This window comes from Canis lupus, chromosome 22, assembly GCF_003254725.2.
Source record: "Canis lupus dingo isolate Sandy chromosome 22, ASM325472v2, whole genome shotgun sequence".
NCBI classification, from domain to species: domain Eukaryota; kingdom Metazoa; phylum Chordata; class Mammalia; order Carnivora; family Canidae; genus Canis; species Canis lupus.
Window position 1 is genome coordinate 52,448,099 of NC_064264.1, and position 27,739 is coordinate 52,475,837.

General features: G+C 38.4%; 1 protein-coding gene and 1 long non-coding RNA gene across 5 annotated transcripts in view; one reads left to right on the forward strand and one right to left on the reverse strand.

Moving 5' to 3' along the window:
- BIVM (basic, immunoglobulin-like variable motif containing) overlaps nucleotides 1-24,661 on the forward strand; it is a 39,459-nt gene extending 14,798 nt beyond the window's left edge. For 2 of the 3 annotated variants that reach the window (XM_025441159.3, XM_025441160.3), the window contains exons 4-10: nucleotides 5,339-5,434; nucleotides 6,726-6,830; nucleotides 7,050-7,144; nucleotides 17,265-17,397; nucleotides 18,757-18,843; nucleotides 21,870-21,966; nucleotides 22,994-24,661. In XM_025441159.3, coding sequence (XP_025296944.1) covers nucleotides 5,339-5,434; nucleotides 6,726-6,830; nucleotides 7,050-7,144; nucleotides 17,265-17,397; nucleotides 18,757-18,843; nucleotides 21,870-21,966; nucleotides 22,994-23,287 — 907 coding nt within the window. In that variant the 3' untranslated portion in view covers nucleotides 23,288-24,661. The remainder of the gene's footprint in view (nucleotides 1-5,338; nucleotides 5,435-6,725; nucleotides 6,831-7,049; nucleotides 7,145-17,264; nucleotides 17,398-18,756; nucleotides 18,844-21,869; nucleotides 21,967-22,993) is intronic. The other variant, XM_025441162.3, reaches the window with a different exon arrangement.
- LOC112655942 (uncharacterized) lies at nucleotides 440-27,679 on the reverse strand. 2 transcript variants are annotated; one of them, XR_003133976.3, is made up of 3 exons: nucleotides 27,441-27,679; nucleotides 27,030-27,202; nucleotides 440-4,427 (listed from the first exon to the last, which is right to left on the reverse strand). It is a non-coding gene; the product is annotated as an uncharacterized LOC112655942 (long non-coding RNA). The 2 variants fall into 2 exon arrangements; XR_003133977.3 differs by having other exon boundaries at nucleotides 27,018-27,202.
- Nucleotides 27,680-27,739: the final 60 nt, after the last annotated feature.

The window sequence follows — 27,739 nt, forward strand, 5'->3', positions numbered from 1 at the left end:
TTTAATAATGTATATAGAGGAAATCCACACAGACATGGAAATTCCAATGACAATGAGGTAACATGAAGCTTATGTGAGCTGAGGAGAGGATAGGAGTCAGATTTAAAGGAGAGGAAGGCCATTAGCCAGAAGGTGAAAGGAAATGTTTTGAAAATCAGAGTTTGCCCTGTTAGGCAGATAAATTTCTTAGTAAAGAGGAGTCTCTGTCAATAGCTCTCTTTCTGGTAAAGCAGGCAGTAGAAGGGGAAGTGAAGAGTTTTTTCTAAATCTGCTGGGTTTGCATTGCTTTTAACTCAAAATAATGTTCATGAGAAAGTGGTCCATCTTGGGGCAGCCTGCCCTTGGCCCTATACCTCAAGCCCATGGAAATAATAACAAGAAAATTAAAAAATAAGGAAAAACTCTATCTTCCCTTAAACAAAGAAATAGCAAGATAGGCTATTGAATAGAAACATAGCTTTAATCCAAGGTTATCAAATCCTGTGCACTCTGGACCAACAGAGAGAGGACACCAAGGGCTGCACAGACTACTGTTGGCCTGGAACAGTGCAGGTTTTCCTGATGTTCGTATGGCAGTCCTGAAACCATCTGGTGACCCTTTGGTTAGATTTAGGGGTGTGAGAAGCTGTATGAGTGGAAAAACATCAGAGTTCATGTTGGAGATCCAGTTCAGCACTACAGGAATGCAGGTAGAGGTTGCAAAAGGAGATATCCTGCTGATCTGATTGCCACTCCATTATCTTATCCTGTAATTTCCAGCCCAGGACAGTGCCTCTAGTGAATTGCTGGGAAAGCAGTGATGGCAAGAGTGGAACATAGGCCACACACTTCCTGATTTCAAAACATTACAGAGCTACATAAGCAAAACAGTTGATACTGGCATAAAGACAAATATGTAGACAAATAGGGCAGAATAGAAAGCCCAGAAATAGACACTCATATAAATGGGCAAATGATCTTCAGTAAGGGTGGCAAGACCACAGAATAGAGGAAGGACTGTCTTCAGCAAATGGTGTTGGGAAAAGTGGATACCATCTGCAAAAAGAATGAACTTAACCCTTTCTTTTCATCATACACAAAAATGAACTCAAAATAGATTAAAGACATAAATGCAAAGACCTAATACTATAAAACTCCTAGAAGAAAATAGTATGGAAGTTTCTCAAAAAATTAAAAATGGATTCTATGTTATAGGCTGAATGTTTGTCTCCCCTCAATTCATATATTGAAATCCTAACCCCCAAGGTGATGGTATAAGAAGAGGGGCCTTCAGAGGTGATTGGGTCATGAGGGTGGAGCCCCAGTAAATGAGATTAGTGCCTTATAAGAAGAGACAGGAAGAGGGAGCTTGCTTCCTCCTCTCTCTGTTCCATGATGTGAGGACACAATGAGAGGATGGTCATATGCTAAACAGGAGGCAGTTTCTCACAAGATATTAGATTTGCTGGCACCTTGACCTTGGACTTTTCAGCCTCTAGAACTATGAGAAATAAATGTTTGTTGTTGAAGCTACCAAGTCTGTTGTAATTTGCTATGCAGCCTGAACTGACTAAGACACCATATGATCCAGGAATTCCACTCTGGTTATCCGGATCCAAAAGAATTGAAAGAAGAATTTTGAAGAGATATTTGCATACTATGTTCATTGAAGCATTATTTACAATAGCTGAGAGGGGGAAGCAACCCAAGTGTCCATCATAGATAAAGGAATAAAGAAAATGTGCTATATACATACAAAGGAATGTTTTCAGCCTTAATACAGAAGGAATTCTGACACATGAGGACACTATGCTAGATGAAATAAGCCAGACACAAAGAGACCAATAATATGTGGTTCCACTTATAAGAGGTGATTAATAGTTGTCAGAATCATAGAGACAGAATGTACAATGGTGGTTGCCAGTGACAAAAAGTTAAGTATTGTATGATTCCATTTATATGAAGTATAAAGTAGTGAAACTCATAAAAATGGAAAGTAGAATGGTAGTTGTCAGAGGCTGGGTTGTCCAGTGGGCGTAAAGTTTCAGTCTTGAAAAATGAAAAATTTCAAGAGATCTCTTTCACCACAATGTGAATATAGCTAACATTACTCAACTGTACCCTTAAAAATGGTTAAGATGGTAAACTTTTTTTTTACCAGAATTATAAAAATCTCACCCAAAATTGAAGGCAGATTTGATGATGGAGTGTCAAAGATAGCAAACAGCTCTATTCAAGGATGAGTAAAAGTCATAGAGGAAGCAACTTGATATATGTGTATAAAAGTGGCAAAAAAAAAAAAAAACAGGGACAACTGTAGAAGACATATACATTTTTGGGAGAGTTAGTTGAGGAAGTAAAGTTAAAATTCAGAATAAGTCCTTTATATTAAAAAAGTTATAATTTATGAAATTTTTCAAAATGAAGTCAAAGAAGAGATTATATGAAAACAGAAGGAAATATTTGACAGGCCCTTGGAAAGAAGTGGAGAACAACAACAAAAAGTCATTGCAGAGGTGAAAACCACATTAGAAGCAAGGAGAAAAAAAACCCAACCCAGTGAAAAGCATAATCAAGTCAGTGGTGAGCCAGTGTGAGGAAATCATACAGAACTTACATGGAAAAGAACAGGCATAAAAATGATTAAAGAATAGATAAATGTTGGGGTGCCTGGCTAGCTCATTTGGTGGAGTGTGTGACTCTTGATCTTGGTGTTGTAAGTTTAAGCCCTACATTAGGTGTAAAGATTACTTAAAAATAAAATCTTAAAAAAAAAAGAACAGATAAATATGGATAAGAGACAGAGGCTCCAAATAGCACTAACTGGTATTCCAGAGAAAGAGATCAGAACAAATAGAAAAAAAAAAAAAGAATTTGAAGACACCCCTGGAAGGAATGTTCCCAAAATAAAGAAAGGCTAGAGTCTGCAGATTTGAAAGGGTAAATTGTGTCCCAGGAAAGGAAACACAATACAGATTGATCAGCACCAAGGCATGTTCTAGTGGAGTTACTGAATTACTGAAGTTCAAGCATAAGGGGGTCCTGGGCACCCAGATGCAAAAACAGTTGTACAAAGGGAAATTATCCCTTTGGTCTCAGTCTTCACCATGGCAGCACTAGCTGCTAGGCTACAGTGGAGTCACGTTTCTCAGGTGAGAACAAGTCACCAAATGTCACATTCACATTGTCATTCGAGTGTGGAAGCAACAGACTCCCAATGATGAAAGAATTCAGTGACTATAACACCCATGAGTGCTTAGCCATTTAGCAAAGAATGTAAACCACCCAAGATATTAGGGGGGGAAAGAAAGGAATGGAAAGCAGTAGGAAACAAGTCATGTTGACTGCTTAGTCCATTTGTAGGAAATTTAGTTGCAGGACAGAATGTTGGTAGGAGCTATGAATACTTGACCACTTGAGGAAGTTAGCTTCTGAGTTTGAAGTGAGAGCTCTATAATGCCAACAATTTCTCAAGCTAGGATCATTTCTGTGGGTAGGAGTTCTTTTTAAAATAGCCTTGCAGATAGATATAAACAAAATCATGTAAAATGTGTTCATTGTTTTTTTTCTTTTGTGGATGTAAACCAATTTTTAGTCTTTCCTGGAGAATGATTAGTGTGTGAGTTTCCTAGAGTTACCATAACAAAGTACCATATATGGAGGGATTAAAGCAACAAAAAATGTCTCATAGTCCTGGAGGTTGGAAGTCTGAAATCAAGCTGTTGGCAAGGCCACATTCCCTCTGAAATCCATGGGGTAGAATTTTTTGCTTCATCCCAGCTCTTGGTGCTTTGTTGGCAGTCCTTGGCATTCCTAGGCTTGCTGCTGTAACAATTCTGCCTCCTTGGCCATGGCCATGTGTTCCCTTGGCCTTGTGTCTGAGTCTTCACCTGGCAGGCATTCTCTCTGTGTGTCCTTCTTCCCTTTTTATAAGGACATTGGTCATCTTGGATTAAGTATCCACCTCTCCCATGTGACCTCATCATAATTGGATTCCATCTGCAAAGACCCTGTTTCCAAATATGGTCATAGGTACCTGTGGTTAGAACATATCTTTTTAGGGAGGTACAGTTCAGTCCATAACAATTCGTGTATTATATGGCCCCATAATAACCATATAGGTAAGTGACTGTAATCGTCTTTTGTATCTTAGTCTTAAAGGTCCCAGTTCAGCTGTAGAGACAAGGATTGTTGATTTGCATATGTGCTGTTATGCATATTATATGTACATATACAAACATACATATATCTAATTTTTCTTTTTGTAATTTTAAGTTAAGATTAAAACCGTGTTTAATGATAGTTCTTGTTTCTCCTTTTCATTTTGGCCACTGTTAGCACCTTCATTAGAAGACACTTGGGAGGTTCGGTCAGTAGATGCTGTGACTCTTTATCTCAGGGTTGTGGGTTCGAGCTCCATGTTTGGTTGTAGAGGTTAAAAATAAAATCTAAAAAAAAAAAAAAAGGAAAAGAAAGTGATTGGGAGAAGGTAATTTGAAAGCCCATATCATTTCTTTTTTATTGATTGAATAGTCTGCTTCTTTTCTCCTTTGTTCACATTAGCTGCAGTCACTTCTCTTGACACATGACTATTTTTTTTTTTTTTTAAGATTTTATTTATTTATTCATGGGAGACACAGAGAGAGAGAGAGAGGCAGAGACACAGGCAGAGGGAGAAGCAGGCTCCATGCAGGATGCCTGACATGGGACTCCATCCTGGGTCCTCAGGATCACACCGTGGGCTGAAGGTGGCGCTAAACCGCTGAGCCACCTGGGCTGCCCAACACACGACTATTTGGAAAATTGTCTGGATTACTCAGTGCAACAAAATTGTGCCATGGGAGGATTTTGTATTAGACTTTAAAGTTCTCTGTGACAATGCAACCACTGCTTCTCACCTAAGGGTTTTAGTTGGACAAAGTGGGTGATAAATGGATGTTTTTCAGTCTGAGTTGAAGAGTCTGAAAAGTTGATGCATGGGGACAATGCTTTTGTTTCTCCAGTATTTTTGCATTTGTAAGTAATCATGTATGCAGCTCAACTAGGAGCTTACACTGAAATTTTAGTGTTGGTGTCTACATATATATTGTTATTTTTTTTCCATTGGTTTAGATAACATTTATTTTACCTAGTGGTTAGTTAACTTAGCTAACTTTATTAAACTGATGGTTTACTGTTGTTATGCATTTACGATATGTTTAATAAATATAAAAATCTTTTAAGTGAGTAGAGATTTTACATTGGCTTGAATGAGTAGCATTTACATTACGTTAACACATTTCATTGGCATGAGTGTTATATTTCTATATGCTTATTTTGTATTCATTTAAGTGAAGAAAATGGTCTTCTGTTTTCTCAGGTACTGCATAAGTCGACCACAATATAAGACTTCTTGTGGTATCTCCTCATTAATTTCATGTTGGAATTTCTTATATAGCACAATGGGAGCTGGAAAGTAAGTATGTTAATTTATTGGTATCTCTAAATTCTAAATCCAGAAGTTATTTGGTGTTGCTTTTTCTGTAATTAAATATTTTTAAGAAGAAGTTTTTCACAAATTGAGAAAAGATTACTACATTTTGTAATAAGCCTTCAGCTGAAAATAATAAGCATGCATTATTTGTGACAAAATAAAAATTAAAAATATAGTTGACTATTGAACAACACAGGGGTTAGGGCAGTCTAAAACCCACGTGAAGGGATGCCTGGGTGGTTCAGTGGGTGAGTGTCTGCCTTTGCCTTAGGTCATGATCACAGGGTCCTGGGATTGAGTTCCACATTGTGCTTCCCGCAGGGAGCCTGCTTTGCCCTCTGCCTGTGACTCTCATGAATAAATAAATAAAATCTTAAAAAAAAAGTAAAATAAAATCCACATAAAAGTTTTGACTGTTCAAAGACTTAACTACTCATGCCTACTGAAGCCTTACCAATAATATAAACAATAGATGAACACATACATTGTATGTTGTATGTATTATATATTGTATTCTTTTTTTTTAAAAAGATTTTATTTATTTATTCATGAGAGAAACGGAGAGAGAGAGAGAGAGAGAGAGAAAGAGAGAGGCAGAGACACAGGCAAAGGGAGAAGCAGGCTCCATGCAGGGAGCCTGACGTGGGACTCAATCCTGGGTCTCCAGGATCACACCCTGGGCTGAAGGCAGAGCTAAACCGCTGAGCTGCCCAGGCTGCCCTATATACTGTATTCTTATAATAAAGTAAGCAAGGGAAAAAAATGCTTTTAAGAATATTGTAAGGAGGGGTCCCTAGGTGGCTCCTTCAGTTAAATATCCAACTCTTGATTTCAGCTCAGGTCATGATCTGAAAGGGTTATGAGATCAAGCCCTGTGTCAGGCTCTGTGCTGGGTGAGGAGCCTGCTTGAGATCCTTTCTCTCTCCCTATGCCCCGACCCCCCAATCTCTGAAAAACAGAAAAGAAAAAGAATATGGTAAGGAAGAGAAAATGCATTTAAAGTACTGCACTAATAAATAAATAAATAAATAAATAAATAAATAAATAAATAAATAAATAAAAAAAATAAAAAATGAAAAAAAAAGTTCTGCACTGTATTTTTATATAAAAAAAATCTGCGTATAAGTGGATCCCTGCATTCAAACTCATGTTGTTCAAGGATCAACTGTATTAGTAAAATTGTTTGCAAATCAGAATGACATATGAGTATTGAGACAGGTTATATTTGCATATGATTGAAATTGTAAAATGAAAAGCAATGTTTCTTTTGTAGTCTTCCACCTATTACTCAAGAAGAAGCTTTACATATTTTGGGCTTTCAACCCCCATTTGAAGATATTAGGTTCGGCCCTTTCACTGGAAATACAACACTTATGAGGTATGAAGTCCTCACTTAGAGGCAATTACCTTATTTCTAGTTCTGCAAAATAACAATGCAGTAAATGTTTGTTGATAGTAAACCATGTTTCCAGTTGTAGAGTCCCAAACTCTCATAGATATGCCAAACTTGGGTGCTGCCTGAATTTATCTGGAATTGGAACTGTGCCATCTGTGCTATGGAACTGTTGCCATGAACAAATGTTCTTGTTGTTTTCAGATGGTTTAGACAAATTAATGACCACTTTCATGTAAAAGGATGTTCGTATGTTCTATATAAGCCACATGGGAAGAATAAAACAGCTGGAGAAACTGGTAAGTAAATATATAGAAGATATTTTTTCTCTAGTAAAAGAATTTATATCCTACCTTTATATAGGGAAAGGGAGGGTTGAGAGAGCTTTTTCTACATTTGCAGCTGCTTAATTGCCTTTAGCTCAAAATAATTTTTATGTCAAACAGGCATATTTTGGGTGACAGGCATATTTTGGTGTCCTTCCTTCTCTATCCTGAGCACCCCAGGGTTATTTTTTGCATACCTCCTGTAGCCATCAAAGTAGAAACTTACATTTTATGGGGTTTAGCAGAAACCCTCAGATCAAATGCCTTCATAGGACTTCTACTTTAATTTCTTTTTTAATCTCTGGAAATTCTTCAGTTATGTATTTTAGCATATCTTTTTAATATTTTATCCAGTACTTTTGTCATGTCATTGGCAGGGTTATTCAGGGTCTATGTATCCCAAGGAAGAAAAAATGATGTGTCAGTTTAAAAACTTTATGTTTTATAGATTTGTGTTTATATTCACATTTATGTTCTGTTGTGTGAAACAGTCCTAACTTAGAATTCCTTAGACAGCTATATACTATGAATATTACCTTACTTCTGTGATTAAATTACTTCTGTGATTAAATTTCTTTATTATGATCAACATATTGAATGTTTATACAATTTTGGGGTTTTAAGGTCTTTGATCAACATCTACTTCTTTAAACCAGATTTATTTGTAGATAGTCATATAGTAACTAATATTTATTGAATGTTTATACAATTTTGGGGTTTTAAGGTCTTTGGTCGTTTTTTTTTTTTTTTTTAAATCAGCATTGACAAGTAAGGATCATCTTTGGTAATAAGTCTGGTGATCCCTAATGTACTTTTTACTAATATTTAATAATTCCTGCCTATTAGCCAGAGGACATATATCCTAAGAAGTGTATATTTTTTATTCTAGGAATGAAACATCTTACACCTTATTTCTTTAAATTAAAGGAAAATAATATTATGTTGGTTCTAGATTATTATCCTTGCTGATCTGTACTGTAGTTTATAGTGATGCTAGCTTATAATATCAGTGTAAAACAAGATGCTCATCATTGCCATGATAAAATTATATAATCACATTGACTGCTGTCATCTTGCTCATATATTACCTTTTCAGGGTAATTTTATTTACTTTTTTATTTTGTTAAAGATTATTTATTTATTTGAGAGAGAGAAAGAGGGAGAGTGAGTGCATGGTTGGAGAGGAGCAGAGGGAGAGGGACAGGCTGGTTCTACACTGAGCATGGAGCTGGACATGGTGCTTGATCTCAGGACCCTGAGATCATGACCTGAGCCAAGATCAAGAGTAGGATGCTTAACTGACTGAGCCACTCAGTCACCCTGAGGGTAATTTCATTTAAATGTAAGGGCATTTTGGTACATTTTACTATACATTTCTAGTTCCCAGTTATTTTTTTTAAAGATTTTATTTATTTATTCATGAGACAGAGAGAGAGAGAGAGAGAGAGAGAGAGAGAGGCAGAGACATAGGCAGAGAGAGAAGCAGGCTCCGTGCAGGGAGCCGATGTGGGACTTGACCCGGTGTCTCCAGCATCACGCCCTGGGCCGAAGGCAGTGCTAAACCACTGAGTCACCCAGGCTGGCCTAGTTTTTTTTTTTTTTTTTTTTTTTTTTTTTTTAAAGATTTTGTTTATTTATTCATAGAGACACACCGGGAGAGAGAGAGAGAGAGAGATAGAGAGAGAGCAGCAGAGACACAGGCAGAGGGAAAAGCAGGCTCCATACAGGAAGCCCGATGGGACTAGATCCCGGGTCTCCAGGATCATGCCCCAGGCTGCAGGCGGTGCTAAACCGCTGCGCCACTGGAGCTGCCCATGGCCTAGTTTTTTATTTATTTATTTATTTATTTATATTTATTTATTTATTTATTTATTTATTTATTTATTTATTTATTTATTTTGGCCTAGTTTTTTAAAGATTAATTTTATAGTAGTAAAATCATCATTTAGTGGGAATTTAGTGTGTGCTAAGTACTGTGTTGACGTACTTGCTTTAATTCTGTAGCAATCCTGTACAGATGTATCATTCCCCCTTTACTGATGAGGAAACATATGGTAAATTCAATAAACTCAACAGGGGTTGCACAGCTAGTTGGGTGGTAGATTTAGGGGTCAAACGTGGTCTGCCTGACTTCAGATCTCAAACCTAACCACTTGTTGTTCTGTGGGTTCTGGTGTTGGCTTCTTTTAACCATCCTACTGCATTTTAGAGCTATTAAATAGTTAATTTTTTTTGTAATTAACATATGTTATTTTCAGCAACAAAATTATATATTGATAGAAACATTACTAAACATTTTCCCCCTAAATGTTCTGTCTCTCCTTAGCTCAGGGATTTTGTTTGATTTTTAGATTGCTGCATATTTTTCTTTTTTTTTATTTATTTATTTATTTATTTATTTATTTATTTATTTATTTATTTATTTATTTAAAAGATTTTATGTATTTATTCATGAGAGACACAGAGAGAAGGCAGAGACATAGGCAGAGGGAGAAGCAGGCTCCCCACAGGGAGCCTGATGTGTAGGACTCTATCCCGGAACTCTGGGATCACACCTTGAGCCGAAGGCAGATGCTCAACTGCTGAGCCACCCAGATATCCCATATTTTTCTTTTTAAAAAAAATATCTGCCAGGATGACTGTTAATGGTATCAGAATTACTGGAATGGTATCACCATGTCCATGGGTTTGGGATGCTTTTTGTGAAAGAAAATGGATAATTTGGCTCTATGTTTTATGAGACCTTTATTTTAAGATATTCACATTTACTTTCACAAGATAAGTTGAATCTTTTTTCTGGCCCAAAAGATTTAAACATTCTCCAGTTATGACAAAGTATAATAATGATTTTATTCATTAAAGGTCTTCTAAAATTTACACTGGAGACAGAAGTTTGCTGGAGGCAAGTGAATGAGCAAGGGTGTTGCAGCACAGTAATTAGTGATATGAGCCAGCACCTCCACTCTGGGACTCCATCCCTTCTCTGGGGACTGCACATGTGTGACATGTGACCTTTTGTGACATGCATGCTCAATCCATAGAATAAATATTAGTAAAGCTTAATTTGCTTTAGTATGACAATAAACATCAGTAAATGATCTAATATTTTACTTCTGTGCCCCAAGAGGTCTTGTGTAACCACTTGGATGTGTCCACACTGAGGATCATTAACCGAGAGCAGCAATTGGTAGACCTTTTTTATAAATAATGCAATAATCAATGGAAAGGGGATGCCTGGGTAGCTCAGTGGTTGAGCATCTGCCTTTGGCTCGGGGCATGATCCCGGAGTCCTGGGATTGAGTCCTACATTGGACTTCCTGCATGGACTCTGCTTCTCCCTCTGCCTGTGTCTCTGCCTCTCTGTCTCTCTCTGTGTCTCTCATGAATAAATAAATGAAATCTTAAAAAAAAATGAGTGGAGAGGATATCACATGTATGTGTCAGAGACAGTGGAAAAGTACTGTAACACAGTTCTCAGGATACTGTCTCAAGACTGCATTATGAGTAGGGCCCTGAGAGACACCAACTTAAAACTCATGAGTACTTGCTTATCTCATTGCCTACCAGTCAGAAGAGGATTTCATCAGAGAAGTTCATGGGCTTTTGTTGCATTAATATCAGCAGCATCTAGATAGAGGGGAGGACCTATGTGGAGAAGGTCAGTAAAATGAAAGGAAATCAGAGGAATCATGAAGACTCAGAGAAATTGTAATATGAAAGAAAATATGATATCAGAAAGAATATGGTATCAAAGAAAATCAGTTTAATTGAATTCTCAAAGTAAGAAAATGTAGTTACTTATTAATGGAATGTAAGAAAATACTGATAGGGCCCTGGAGACAGTTGATTTAGGAACCACTGTTCTGGAATTTTAAACAAATTTTGTTCAACATCCTGTCCAACTTCAAGATGTTATGCCCTACTTTTTTTAGAAAACTGTCATTTGCAAATCTTTTGAGGGTTTGTATTTTATTTATTTATTTTTCTTAATAGACTAGTACCTCTTGAGTCCTTTATGACTTTTTTAACTTAATGATTTGATGTGTAAATTCACCAGTGCCCCTAATAATCTGTGGTACGGGGCCCTATGCACTTTTTTTGTCCATATGTTCAAACTTCCTCCAATATACACCAGGTATTTTTTTACTGAGGAATGGAATGAACTACCTATTCACCTATTCCCCTGCACCAACCCTCTTTTCTTGGCAGGGGGGAGCAGGGTTCCTGCCATTTCTCCAAATGAATTTTAATAATATATTTTCGTATTTTCTTTCTGTTTTCATTTTCCCTAGTACAATACTTAACTCCTGACCATGTCTTTTTCTGTGTGTATTTCCTGAAGGATAATTGATCTGCTTGCCGCCTTGGAATTTTCATGTCTTCTTCCTCAATAATGTTGTCATGTGCCAACCCTGCTCTATCACTGAAGCTCTCCTTGCCACATTAGGGGCCAGTTCCTCTTTATTCCTACAGGATGGATTATTTGCATCTGTTGTCTGGCATTTGGCTTTACATTTCATCTTTTTTTTTTTTAAGATTTTATTTATTTATTTGAGAGAGAGCAAGTATGAGCAGGGCAAAAGCTAGAGAGAAAGAGAAAGGGAGAAGCAGACTCTCTCTGGAGCAGGGAACCTGATGCAGGGCTTGATTCCAAGACTCTGGGATCATGACTCTAGCCGAAGGCAGATGCCTAACTGACTGAGCCACCCAGGTGCCCCACATTTCATCTTTTCAATGTTTATGTCCAGCTCCTTGACCATAGGGACAGCCTTCACTAGCCCTTTGAGTCCATATATGGTGCCCCATGACCTCTCACAGGCTGTCCTAGAACTTCTGGCTGTGTTCAGAGGGAAGGGCGGTACATGCGTCAAGTGAAAGACCTTTCTGTTTTCCCTCTTTGTGGAAGAAAGAGTTGAGAAATAGGCTTTTCTCATTTGTTTCTGGGATATTCAGTAGTGAAAACCATTGTCACTTGTTGCTGTTCACTTGAAAAACACTTTGAAATGTCTATTCTCTTTTTGTTTAAATTATTTTTAAAGAAATATTAGGCCTGTTTTCTTGGGTACTAGGCTTCTTTGACTTGGTAACTCCCCAGTGCTTGCTGACAGGACCATTTCCGGTGGTCCCTCAGTAAATGGAAACCAAGCTCACTCATGGAATAAAAACAAAATTACAGGGATTTTGATGAAAATAACAGATTAACTGTTGATGTAAGTAGAAGTATTTTTTCAGAGATGTAATTACTCATAATAAAAGTTTTTCAGTAAGTTGTCAACAACTAGTTCAAACTATTGGTTCATATATTGTTATTATATTACTATTATTATTCAGGTGAGTTAAAAACCTCAGTTAGCTACCAACATTTGTGCCAGGGAAGTCTAGATTATTATTTTTTTATTTTTTTCAAGAGTTTATGTATTTATTTGGGACAGAGAGAGAGTGCACCAGTGATGGGGGTGGGGTAGGGAGGGGCAATGGGAGAGAGACAAGCAGACTTCTCAGGGAGCCAGATGTGGGGCTCAATCCCAGGGCCCTGGAATCATGACCTGAACCAAAGTTGACATTTACCTGACTGAACCACGCAGGTGCCCCTAGTTTAATTTTATTTATTTATTTTTAAAGATTTCATTCATTTACTTGAGATTGAGAGAGAGAGAGAGAGAGAGAAAGGGAGAACATGAGTGAGTAGAGGAGCAGAGGGAGAGGGAGAAGCAGGCTCCCCACTGAGCAGGGAGCCCAACGTGAGGCTCGATCCCAGGACTCTGAGATCATGACTTGAGCCAAAGGCAGAAGCCTAACCAACTGAGCCACCTAGACACCCAATTAATTTTTTTCTAATCAGCTAGCCTAACAATTATACTAATGTTCATGTCTTTCATTTTATTTTATTTTTTTTTTTAAGATTTTATTTATTTATTCATGAGAGACATAGAGAGCGAGAAAGGCAGAGACACAGGCAGAGGGAGAAGCAGGCTCCATGCAGGGAGCCTGACGTGGGACTCGATCCTGGGTCTCCAGGATCCTGCCCTGGGCAGAAGGCAGCGCTAAACCACTGAGCCACTGGGGCTGCCCCATGTCTTTCATTTTAATTCTAGTATATATTTTAACTTATTAGTTTTGCTTAACCAAGATTAGCTACCTCTACCCTATCTCTTTGTGACTCATATACACTCTCACTGTGGCTGCTGCTTTGAGCTTACCACAGTGACTTAGCTCGTCTCGTGGACTATGCGTTAATATTCTGTTTTCCTCACCCACTGGTTTCCCCAATTCTTATTTGACACTATGGCACTTTTCAAAGTGCAGTGGTAATAGATCCTTCTGCTTTAGGAGCTCTCTATTGCTTGCGTAAAGTATAAAATCCTTAGCATCATTCAAAGCTGGTGCAGATTGTCCTTTCACTGCTGTCCTACATGTATCCGTTATATTTAAAAGATGTCAAGGGAGGAAGAGCCTTGCAGGATGATGTTACATTTCTGGATTAAAGAATCAGGTTCTTGTCTTCGAAGATGTAAAATACATTTTGATAACTTCTTCTAGAGTTCTCCTATAGATGATCAGGCTCTATAGAACAAACTCACACTAGGCAAGCTCAAAGAATACCAGAATGTTTATATATTAACTTAGGGTGAGAAACATCTAACCAATGGGACCAGAATTCTCTTGTTGGCCACTCAGGAATCATGCTCCTCCTCACCGTATAGCAGGCCAACTGATTCTAGTAGTTCTCTTCTCCCTGTATGCCATGCAGATCAGGCTCTGCAGTTGGAAATGGTTGCTTTGTCATGTAGGTTTCAGATTTTTTAGAAATACTCTGGTTGAGGCTGAACATCGTGCTGAATTTAGTTTCCATCAGTAACACATTTCTGTATCTTCTCCTGACTGGAAGTACTTCCCTGGATGACTACCTTAATGTATTAAATACTGTATTTACTGTCTTTTATTTCAGAGGGTGATCTTTTTCTGACCTTCCTGCAATTCTGGGGGTGCCCTACGGTAGGACTTGCTATGCTATCATACTGTATATTCTAAACTAGAGCACTTGCTGCTCCCTAATTATATCCCTGCCCTGCTATGATTTTGTTTTCTCCTCATGGCCTTTCCTCTGTTTGGATTTTTGCAATCCTAACACTTCATTAAAGTCTGTCTTGAATGCCACCCTTCTTGATTCTTCAAACCTGATGTGTTCTTCCTCCTTTGAATTATATCCCTTTTCTGTGGCACTGTCTTACTCCATGAAAGTCACTTGTTTTATCTTCTCTGTGAGGGCAGGTTAATGTCTTGTGCATTACTTGCTTCTTGTGAGTTAGTAGGTGCTCACGAATTGCTTACTGTTACTGGATTGAGTTGAATGAAATTTTCCTTTAACTCTAGACCAAGTCTCAAAATGTGATGGTTGGACCAATATCAGCACCACCCGCTAACTTGTTAGACATGCAGATTCTTCATCCCCACTCTAGACATACTGAGTCAAACTTCTGGGGTTGGGTACCAGCAATCAGTTGTTTAACAAGCTCCATGTGTCAAGCTTGAGAACTATTGCTGTAGTCTTTCTAAAGAGATGTTATCCAACCTCTTTCTCAAGAGCTGGGTCTTCAGTTCATAGGAAATTCAGTGATTTGCAAATTGCGCTTAATGGATCCATGGGAATTCTATGGCAATGCCTTTGTGCTGAGAGGGGAGAGGACAGGGCATCTAGATTCTCTACCTCCTTTTTGGCCACAGACACTGTGCATTTAGCTCTCTTATGTACTAGCCTGCCATGTCAGCTTTCCTTGCAGAAGGATTATGTCCAAAAAAAGTTTGAAAATTATTGATCTAAATTAGAGGTCATTAAACTACTGTCCTTTTTATAAAGTTTGGTTGGAACACGGCCATAACCGTTTGCTTACACATTGCCTACGGCTACTTCTATGCTACAATGGCAGAGATGACTAGTATGAGGAGCGCTCATGACCCACAAACCTCCAATATTTACTTTCTGGCCCCTTAAGAAAAAATTTGCTAATCCCTAATCCAAATTAATCAGAATCTTGGAAGTAAGGAGCAGAAACATCCATGCCTAGCACTAAGCCCATAATTATTACTCTATAGAAAAACAACAACACCCAAACATCTCATGTCTTCTAAAAAATGAGGACGTGGTCAGAATGTGGCAGACAAAAAAAGATGTAAAGATTGATGAGAGCAAATTTTCTTACTTTATCTCATTTGCTCCAGGACATTAGAGTCATTACTCTTCACACACAAATGAAGTCAGATGTTTTGTATTATATTTGACTTTAAAGAAGGAAATTGTCAAATACTTAGATATTCATTAAAAAGCTATAACAAGGGCAGCCCAGGTGGGTCAGCCGTTTAGCCCCGCCTTCAGCCCAGGGCATGATCCTGGAGACCCAGGATCGAGTCCCACGTTAGGCTCCCTGCATGGAGCCTGCTTCTCCCTCTGCCTGTGTCTCTGCCTCTCTCTCTCCCTCTCTCTCTCTCTCTCTCTCTCTCTGTCTCCCATGAATAAATAAATAAAATCTTTTTTTTAAAAAAAAGCTATAATAAAAATTCCTTTTATTTTATTTATTAAAAATTTTAGTTGGGAAGTTTTAATTATTTGGAAAAACTTCCTATTTGACATTTTCTCAATTTTAAAAAAAGAGTTTAAGAGTTTTTTCTCAACCAATTATATGTATAACCATCTTTTGTAATTTTTGAATTTGTTAGGAGTCCATATGCATACATTGACATTTGCTATGATCCTGGAATCAACTACGGTAGTGACATAATGACCCTCTTCAGAATTTTAATTCTGATGGGCATTCATTTAGAGCTGCCCTTGGATGTTAGTTTTTAAATTGCCAGGGGAAGCAACCAAAAGCTGCAGAAAGATTTATTTATCATTTGTCATTATGCTATAGAAATGTTAGTGGAAAAGATCACCTCATCATGTAGATATGCCCTGCTGGTAGGCCGTGAAGTAAAAATCTATGGGAAAGACCTAGATGAAGCCTTGGAGAAGAAAATGAAGCCTGAAATGTTATTACCCCCAGGCAGCTCACAAACTGTGTGTGGCTGGAGGGGTGGGGTGGCATGTTGCTGCGTTAGCTTTGCTACAGCCCTTGACCTGCTGTTCTGAGTGGTCTTTAGCTATGTCAGTGGCCAAAAAGTCAATCGGGGAAACCATAAATTGCCAGCTTTCATCTGCTTCCCTATTTTTAGGATTTCCAGTTTGAATGGGCTATTTGTTCATGCATAATTTAGTTTCTTCCCGGAGATGCAAGTTAATAAAACCTCAGTTAATGGCTTTAAGTATTGAGTGTTGGTAAAAAAACATTGCGTAGGGTAATACTTTTGAAATTACTTCACAACTAATATAGCTGTGGGAAATGTAAAAGGAAGAATGGTTATAAGAGGATTCTGTGGTATGGTCAGCCTGTCTGAGAGATGTTCTTGTCTCATCACTTGGCTTATGAAAGCTCTCCCTCTAGCCTGGGTAACTTTTGTAGAAAGAGTAAAGTGTGTGTTAGTGGGGAAATGTTTGCTCTTTGGGGGTTTGTATATTATCTGGAGTTTATATTTACCCATCAATATCAGCGCTCTTCAGATTGGGGACGTACATACTGCTGGAGCTATGCGAGATGAGACCACCATGGAATGGGAAGGACATATTGGAAATTACAAATTAAAAATTTCTACCTTTTGTATATCTCTTATAAAGTCGTATTAGTAGCATGTTAGTAGTATACATAGTCTATAAACAAAAATGCTTCTATTGAGCATGCCTATTCAGAAACTTCCAGTGACAGATGTGCACAACCAGAAAAGTTGAGACCATTGTTTGGGTATTAGATTTTATGTGGTAATCAAATTTTGTAGGTAAGTATGTGCTATTAGAAGGTTTTGATAAGCAAGGATATAGTTCAGGTCTTTAGTTTGCTATTCAGTTTATCTGAATTTCAGTTGAAAGGGTAAAACTGAAAGTAAATTTGTTAATATTTTTTGTATCTATATTTCTGATTTTTCCTCAGCAATTTGAGTGTGTGTATAAAGCATCGACAGTGCTTCAGGGTCCCTCAGTTTGTTTGCTTTTGCTTTTGTTTAGCTTCAGGGGCGTTGTCGAAGTTAACTCATGGATTGAAAGATGAATCACTGGCTTATATCTATCATTGCCAAAATCATTATTTTTGTCCGATTGGATTTGAAGCAACCCCTGTTAAAGCTAATAAAGCATTCAGGTAGGTATTTCCATATTTTATGTGGATAATTCACCAAGAAAATGTGTGGTAGAAGGCATTTAAGAAATATTTAGTTGCTCACAGATTGGAACACTTGGTTATTTGCTCTCTCTACTTCTAGTTAGACTATTCTTTTTCTATTTTTAAAGTTCAACTATTCTTTAAATATTTTAGCTTACTCTTTTGCGGAATTGCATTTGGTTAGTTGTGCTTTTACATTATCCACTTGGGTACTTCAGACTCATGAAGAGAAAGATGTTTGAAAAATCACTTTTATGTATATTATAGAATGGTTGCAAAGGACTTCACATATTATGTCATGGTGTTTTCATCCATTGTCCCACACGGAAAATGAATTATGGAATCTTGTAGCAAAAAATTGTCCCAAATGAATACAGTAAGAAGCATCTTTTCTCATGGTGAAAAATGTGGAATTTACCAGTGTTCCCCTTTGCTCAAGGAGGAGGTAGGAGTAGCATTGCTCTCTTTCCATGAAACCTGAGGGCCAGGCAGGGAGAGCACGGCTTGGTCATCTGGGGGGTAGGATGGGTTCTTTGGGGCTGGAGGCTATGTAGCATGAGTCCCTCTCAAGGCACTGTGGGGCTGGGGCATCCTGGGACAGGATCCTGAGACCTGGGAGAACCAGGAAGCTGGACATTGTGTTTTTGTGAATGGGGAGGAAGAGGGAAACGACTTGATTTCTCCAAACCCTGAAATGTTTTTTTCATCTCTCTGGAGGTGAGGCATGTTGTTTCTCCTATGGTTTCCTCCTGCACCTTCACCTTACTCCAGATATCTATCAAATATGAAATGTGAAAAAATAGGTACTCCTACTTTGTACTCTTTAAGGGAGAGTTCTCCCACCTTTGCCTGTACCTAAGAATCACCTGAGATGCCTTTACAACTGGGCAAATCCCTCCCTGTGCTCTACTCCAGACTTACTTGAATTAGTTTCTGGAGGTGAGATGAGGGCATTGGTATACTTTAAGTTTTTTTTTTTATTATGCTTTTTGAAACTTTTTAAATACACAGTGAAAGGAGAGGAGTAGTTGGGAGAATGCTGGTAGTATACTAGGATTTTTTTTTCTTCTTTTAGATGCTGAGAGGTGGTATATTTCTTTTTCTTTTCTTTTTTTTTTTTGTCCTATATTTTATAATAGAGGTCAAGACCTAAGTTTAATTTATGCTTTCTCTTTAATGGCCTTAAGAAATTTCTTCAAGCCTAAACATAATATCTATTCTAGCATTAATGAATGTCATATTTAAATAAACTTTAGTATATATTTTATTAACATAGTTGAAGCAATATTATCAAAGGAGTGAATGGCCTTTATTAAGCTTGCTATATTTTATATTTAGCAGGGGTCCCCTCTTACCACAAGAAGTAGAATATTGGATCTTAATTGGAGAATCAAGTAGAAAACATCCTGCTATTCACTGTAAAAAGTATGTTAATTTCTCTTTTTCTCTTTAATTTAGGTAAGATTTATATATAATGGAATGCACAGATCTTAATTGCATAATTAGGTGGATTTTGGTAAATGAATACACCTGTGTAACCACCACCCAAATCAAGATATGGAAGATTTTCATTTTTCATTGCATTGAAAGTACCCTCATTTTCTTTTCCTGTCAGTCTCCATAGACAACCTCTGTTCTAACACTGTGGAATTGCTTTGCATGTTCTTGAAATTCATGTATATGGAGTCCTACAATATTCTTTCTTGTCTGGCTTCTATCAGTTAAGTGATCCTGTGAAATTTATCCCCAGTATCATGCATGTCATGCTTCTTTTCTTATTGCTGAGTGATATTAAGTATTATAAGTATACCACAATTTGTTATCCATTTTCCTGTTTGATGACCATTTGGATTGTCTGGAGTTTGGTGTACTCTGGGTAAAGCTGTTAGGAACATTAATGTTCATGTCTTTAAAACTTTTTTAAGTAACAACTTCTTTGAAATAAAATTCACATATCATAAAAGTGCACTCTTTAAAAATGTACAATTCAATGGATTTTAGTGTATTCAGAGTTGAGCATTAGTCACCATTACCTAATTCCAGGACATTTTCATCACTCCCAAGAGAAACCCCATATCCGTTAGCAATCACTTCCCAGTCCCCTCCCCCAGCCCCTGGCAATGCCGATCTACTTTCTATCTCTGTGCATTTGCCTAAAATGGACATTTTATAAAAATGGAATCATAAAATTTGTGGCCTTTGTATCTGTCATTTTTCACTTAGAATAATGTTTTCAATGTTCATCTGTGGTGTAACATGGACTAGAACTTCATCTGCTTATATGGCCAAATACTTTTCTGCTGTATGGATATGCCACATTTTCTTGTACAGGTTTTTTGAGGACATGTTTTTATGTTTTGTTTCTCTTGGATAGATATTTAGGAATGGAATTGCTGATTATAGATGTGTATTTAAGAAACTGGGAGAACGTACTCCAGTGGGGTTGTACCATTTTACACTCCCACCAGCAATTTTTTTAAAAAGATTTTATTTATTTATTCATGAGAGACACAGAGAGAAAGGCAGAGACATACGCAGAGGGAGAAACAGGCTCCCTGCAGGCAGCCTGATGCAAGACTCAATCCCAGGACCCTGAGATCATGACCTGAGCCAAAGGCAGATGCTCAACCACTGAGCCACTCAGCTGCTCCCGAACCAGCAATGTATGGAAAGTCCAGTTGTTCTTCATATCTTCACCAATATTTGATGTTGTTCTTTTTTTTTTTTTTACTTAATTTTATTTCCCCAGGCTTATTGAGGTATAATGTACAAATACAACTGTATATATTTGAAGTATGCAATGTGCTGGTTTGATATATATTTTGTGAAATGATTACTACCATCAGTGTTAATTAACATATCCCTTAGCTCACATAGTTACCTTTTCTGTGTGTGTGGTGAGACCACTTAAGATCTACTCTCTTAGCAAATTTCAAGTATATAATACAGTATTATTAACTATAGTCACCATGCTATACAGATTCCTAAGTGTTTTAATGGTATTACAGATTGATTTTTTTTTAAAAAGTATTTTAAAAAAGTATCTATTTTCTAGTTTTATTGAGAAATAACTAGCACATATCACTATATAAGTTGATGGTATACAGCATGATGGTTTGATTTACATATATTGTAAAATGATGACCACAGTAGATTTAGTTAACAAAAAGTCCTCCTTGTGATGGGAACTCTTAGGATCTACTCTCTCACTGACTTCCTTATATATCATATAGTAGTGTTTCCCACAGTCCCCATATTGTACATTATATCCCTACTTATTTGTCTTATAACTGGAAGTATATACTTCCTTTAAAATGTTTTTAAATATTAAAACATTTCCTTTCCTAATTATTTCCTGGTAGTGTACAAAAATACAATTTATCTATATAGGCCTTGAATACTGCATCTTTATCAAACTCACTTATTAATTCCAGTAATAGTTTTATAATACAGAGTAATTTGTAATTACTTTGTATTTTATATATAATCAATCATGTTGTCTGTGAATAAATGGACATTAACTTTTTTTTTAAAGATTTATTTATTCATTTGAGAGAGAGAGAAAGTGTGCATGAGTGGGAGGGAGGGGTAGAGGGAGATGGGAGATGGGAAGCAGATTTCCCACTGAGCTGAATGTGGAGCTGGAACGGGAGGTGGGGCTCCATCTCCCAACCAGGAGATCATGAGCTGAGCTGAAACCAAGAGTCAACATCCAATGGACCGAGACACTCAGGCACCCTCATATAATGTTTAAATGTTTTGAAAACGACTTTACTTAAAAGGGAAATATGGACTGTTTCTATTCTAGCCTGCAAGATTTCATGTAACAGGTTGATATGTATGTATTTCATTGTGAAAGTAAGCATTTTAAAACTGAGAATCTTGGCAATAGCTGGTTAAACTGACTTGTCATAAAAAAAAGAATTAGGGATGCCTGGGTGGCTCAGCGGTTGGGCGCCTTCCTTCGGCTTGGGTCATGATCCTGGGATTCAGTATCGAGTCCCGCATTGGGCTCCCTGCGAGGAGCCAGCTTCTCACTCTGCCTGGGTCTCTGCCACTCTCTCTGGCTGTGTCTCTCATGAATAAATAAATAAATCTTAAAAAAAAAAGAATTAAAGCTTAGTAGGTGGAACAATCTTGATATAAGAAAATTACTTTCATGGTAATATTGTAGCAAGGTGCTCATGTGAACAGTTCCATTACAAGGGTGTCTGGGGGGGCTACAAGGGTGTCTGAGAGTCCAACTCTTGATTTCAGCTTAGATTGTAGTCTTGGGGTCATGAGATCGAGCCTTGCATTGGGCTCTGCACTCAGCACAGTCCCTCTTCTTCTGCTTCTCCGTTCTCTTATGTGCTCTCTCACATAAATAAATAAAATATTAAAAAAATTCCATGACAATGGTATCTTATACTTAAAGAAAAGTGTTCTTTATCCTTCCTTTTCCACTATAGGTGGGCAGATATTGTTACTGATCTCAACACTCAAAACCCAGAGTATCTAGATATCCGACACTTGGAGAGGGGGCTGCAGTATCGAAAAACAAAGAAGGTAAGAACACAATAGGATTTGAAGATATTTCCCAACCAGCCCAAATGCAGTCTTTGACTCAGCACTCTTTAGGTTGTAAATAATAGAAATCCAGTTCAGAGTATCTTAGATAGAGAAGTGAAAATTACTTTCAGGACATAGGGCTATCTTTAGAATGAAAAGGGAAAGACGATAGCCTGGATTTGTAAGGGATAGGTATCACCTCAAAGAATGTTAGCAGGGGCCAAGTTGCTAATCTGTTTGATTCTTTTGGGAGTTGTATGTTGGTCTTGTCTGCCAGATTGTTTCCTGAAGATCAGGAACTTCAACTTATATCTCCCTTTCAGATGAGACTGGCCTGTGTCTGGCCCAGTTTCAGAGCTTTGGCCCAGCTTGGGTCAGGTGTTCATTCCTGAGGCAAATGAACTGTGGCCATAAAGCAGAGCCATGTTTAAAGAAGGCAGCTGGGAGAGGTTCTCAGGGAATGGTAGATTCTGTGGATTGTGTTGACCTCCCACTGATATGATCCTACTAACACTGAGAATGTATAGGAGATAGGAAGAGGAATGATTTTGGTGTTTGATGATTTTATTTATTTGAGAGAGAGTGAACCAAACAAGTGTGAGAGAGTGGGTGAGGGGCAGAGGGGGAGAGACAGAGAGAGAGAGAGAGAATCCCAAGTAAACTGTACTGAGTGCAGAGCTGGATGGTAGGGCTTGATCTCACAGATCAAGAGTTGGCCACTTGATGATTGACCACCCAGTTGCCACAGACCTTGGGAGTTTGGATTAGGCAAATGGGGAGGTTACAGTATGTGTGACTTGTGGGGAGGCGTACAGTGCCGGGGGTGGGGTAGGGGAGTGTTTTGGTTCCTGTGGGCATTGTTATATTTTTGTAAAGGCAGCTAGTCTAGAAAGATGCAGGATAAGGTGATCTGATGATGTCTGTTTTGAGGCAGGTAAAAGGGGAAAAATAAGGGAATTCATAGGAACCCACATAATTAGCATAATTCCTTTTATTTTCTTAACCCAGCTTCTTTTCTTCTCAGGTTGGGGGAAATTTGCATTGCATCATCGCATTCCAGAGACTTAATTGGCAAAGATTTGGCCTTTGGAACTTTCCATTTGGAACCATTAGACGAGAATCACAACCTCCAACACATGCCCAGGGAATTGCTAAATCTGAGAGTGAAGATAATATATCCAAGAAGCAGCATGGGCGTCTGGGCCGGTCTTTTAGTGCTAGTTTCCATCAGGACTCAGCATGGAAAAAGATGTCCAGTATCCATGAGAGAAGGAACAGTGGCTACCAGGGTTACAGTGATTATGATGGGAATGACTGACCACGTTGGGTACCGAACATCTTGTGTTAAACACACAACTGGTTCTACACAAGACTGCATTAAGACAGTAGAAGATTTTATTAAGCCTACACTAAATAGAACAGATCTTGTGGTACAAAACATAACCTTGTAGTTCTCCAGTAAATAAGCTTGTGTATGATTATGATGGGTGATTTCAGAGAAATAAGCAGATGAGCACAGATTACTGTCCTTTTAAAGTTAAGGTATGAAAACATTATGGATAATTTCACAAAATCCAATAAATTGCATATAAACAAATCAAACACAAATTCACTTAATAACATCATGATTTGTAATACTTAAGCATGAAATTATTTCTTATGACTTAATCACCAGGCATTTTTTGCAGATAGTTTTATTGCTAAACTCAAAATGTAAGGCACCATCTACCTTTTTAAACAAAATTAGGGTTGTTGATTTCTAGTTTTCTCTGATGGTTAAAGCTCATTTAAAATTATTTAGGGACTCTAGAATTCTTTTTCTTGTAAGCAGTATCTTGCCTGCCTCATTTGTTTCCTGGCTTTCTCAGGATCCTCAATAAAGAGGCAAAAGAGAAGACTCAAGAAACTCATCTTTTCTATTGGTGCATTGATTCAGGATATTCTTGACTTTTTTGACTTGGTATCTTACTATCCAATATTGGCAAGATCTTCAGGTCTTGAAAGATTTCTGTGTACAATGAACCTTGTTTTGGGATACAATAAAAGAACGAGTGGGATCCAAAGTTTCTACATCCAAGGTAATCTGTGAAATGAAATCTTCTGATATTTGATTGGTCCCTCAGTGTGGAGTCTATATTGTGAACAGCATTAAAGAGGCATTAGGAATGCTATGTCACTCAGAGGGCAAATATCCATATTCCCAACTCTGAGCTGCTTCTTTTTTAAACCTGTGCAATTAGCTGTTTGAAGTGAGTGTTAAATAGTTCAGAAAGTGTGGATTTCATGTATTTGAGCTCCTCTCTAGTTGATGTCAATTTTTATTCTGCTGCCAACCTGTGACTTGTTCTTTCATTTCAGGGGCTGTTCCATGACTCACATCAGTAACTTGATTATTACAAGGTGCTGAATGTGTTGGTAACCATACTGCAATACACCTCAAGGAAGAGGGTTCAGATTTTTATTTTTAGGATATTTTCATTTTCTTCTCTTTTGAATTTTATATCCATTTATCCACTCAGACATGCCTAGCCTACAGACAGGGATATATATTACGAAAGGGTCATTTTTCTGAAGAGAATATTTTGCGTGAAATGCAAAGGAATGAGGAGATTTGTAGGTTGTTGATTTTGTTACTTCACACTGAAACTTTTAAGAAGTTTTCATCAAATAAAGTTTTGTTTTCTACTTTTAACAGTGTGAATGCTTTGAACCTTTGTTTTAGGTGGGGAGTGCCCTTCGAATTCTGTTGGAAGTTTGTGACAATTGTGCCTAAGTAGTGTGTTAGAAGAAACTTTCTTGTATTAGACTTTTATAATCAGTGGAACGATATAAATTATGACTATAGTTTTAGATTCCTGTAAGACGTCAAAATAGGAAATAGAACATTTAGTAATATGGGCTTGACCTAAACGAAGTTGTCACTTTTGTAGGTCAAACATGGTTGAATATCAGCAGTTTGAGTTCAATGACACATTTCAGAGAAGAGATAGATAGTGAATACCAAGAGGAAAGGAGACCAATGCAACATTAAGAATACAGGGACACCTAAGAAAGAGGATGAGTTTATATGAATTACCTATTGGCCATAAACAATTTTTATAAAAGTCTTGATATATAGGATTACTTAATAACTTGATATATAAGTTCAGCAGTTATTAAGAGCACATTGAGGTTTATAGAGACTAATTCCCCAAAAACTATGCGCAAGTCATTGTGCACTTGTCTTTCAAGATGAGTAACATTCCTGTCACATTTGATTTCTTGGTCAGTGCTTTTTAGGAATCTCCATAGAAGCACTGAAGTTTCAAATACTGGCTCCATGCTCACTAGCTTTGCATCACTACGCGCAAGTTAAGATTAATGTTTCTGTGCTTATTTCTGCATTGGTTGGGGATAATAGCATCTATTTTATAAATTGTTCTGAAGAATAAGTGAATGCATGTACAGTGTTTAGAAGAGTGCTTTGCAGACAGTGCTTGCTATTATTACTCCAAAAGTGTGTATTACTGCTCAGAATCTTGAGAACTCCTTAAGTAAGTCAAATACACACCCCTTAGTGACTGTTCCCTCAAAAGAATATTTTGTATTCAAGCAATGTTGCTCTGGTTTTAAAAGCACATGTAATATTCAGATGCCTATGTTGCTATTTGTTTTTACCCAGCTTGTAGACATAAAAAATGTTTTAGATGAAATTCTGAAATTGTTCCTATCCCCAGTGCTACACCCCATCATTAGGCCAGGCTGGTGCAGTAGCCAAAACACGTCCAAACTTGCCTTGTCCCAGACAACTTGCTCTGGGATTCATCACAGTTTGCATATCGGTTTTACTCATAGCATTTTTCTCCCTCGATCATTCACTCAGTGAACTAATTTGATCACTATTACCCACTAGGTGTTTCATATAAAAATCACCGATCTCAGGACCCTAAGAAATAGGTGGCACCACTATTTCCCCCCCAGACCCTCACTGGTGAAGAAACTTGCTTAGGATCATCGGGTGTCTCCGTTTACTAGTGCTGCCATAACATACCACAGACTGCAGTGCTTAACCAGCAGAAATGTATTTTTTGCAGTTCTGGAGGCTGCAAGTTTGAGATCAAGGGTTGACAGGTTTGGTTTTACCTGAGCCTTTCTCCTTGTCTTGTGTCCTCACAGGCTTTGTCCTCAGTGTGCACATCCTTGGTGTCTGTGTGCCCAAATTCCCTCTCATAAGGGCACCAGTCAGAATGGGTTAGGTTCACCCTCACAGCCTCATTTTAACTTAATCACCCTTCAAAGGCCAATCTCCAAGTACAGTCACGTTCTGAGGTGTTGGGGTTTAGGGGATTGCCATATAAATTTTGGAGGTGAACAGAGAGCTGAGCCCACCAACAGGGTTATGATGTGGCTTGGGCAGGATTTGGACCACGGGCTGACTGACTTGTGAGGACATTCTCTTTCAGGAGGATGCAAGATACACCCCACAGCTTTAGAGGCTGAAATAAGTCCTTCAGGCAATATTTATGGAACACCTGCTAAGTGTATGGAGTGTATGTGGGGTCCTAACAGTCAACAAAACAGCTCTTGGCTTCAGTAAGTCTATAGCCTCCTGTGGAGGGGAGGGGGACGACAAACATTGAACAGGCAATTATATTAACCTCTGTAAAATACAACTAGTAACCATTCCTGGGAATGACTCCACAAATGGGAGTAAAGACCAAAAAAAAAAAAAAAAAAAGAAAAAAAAAAAAAACCACAAAACCCCCCCAAAATTGTGCAATGGTTTTCCTAAAAAGTAATTTTTAAAAAAGATTTTATTTATTCGTGAGAGACACAGAGAGGCAGAGACCTAGAGGGAGAAGCAGGCTCCCTGCGGGCAGCCAGCCCTATGCGGGACTCGATCCCAGGATCTCGGGATCATGACCTGAGTCGGAGGCTGACGCCACCCGGGCTGCCCTAAATCAACCTTTCCATTGAGCTTCAACCTCGTTTCTATACAAGTCAGAACCAATATGTATGATGAGCTATCATTTATTGAATGGTAGTGGTAAGCAGTCTTCATACATCACCTGTATTCCTACCTAACACAGTCCGTAAGATGGATCTTCCGCCCCATCTGCAGAGGAAACGCCAAGCCCTCAACAAGGCCGAACACTAGGACGCGGCGTGGTCGGGATCGGACTCTGGGCCTGCAACCGCCTTTCCAGCAACTCCTCTCGCGATCGAGTCCCTTCTTCTGCTCGTCACTTCTGACCTACGGAACATGGAATCCTACATTTAGACACCGGAGAAAAAGCAAACTATATTTCAAGGGCTAAGGCTTTTAAAAGGTGGTTAAGTTAAAAAAAAAACAAAAACGATGCCCTATTATTATCTAGCTACCACAGGGTGTCGGACAAAACACGTGTTCGTTTAAAAACCTCAGCCAAGCATCCCCCTTTCTGTGGTCGCCTCTCCTGTAAAACAACAGTCGGTATTAAGGGTTTGCACACCTGGCGGCGGGCGGGGAGAAAGTGATCCGCAAAAGCCACGTGGAGAGCTGTCACGTCAGCGAGGAGATGCTCCGCATCGCGGTAACGGTTAGCGGCGACCATGCCCGCGTGGAGGCGGTTCGGGAACAGCAGGACACAAACACAGCGACGGAACCCGCCCCGCTTCCGGGGTTGGAGAGGCGCAGCCAATATACGTGAGCCAGGAGGCGGGACTTCCGTCTGGAGCCCGCATTAGACGGAAGCGGGCGCTCCCGTTTTGCGTCAGTTTACGCACTGACTCCAGAAGACAGGCTGTGTGG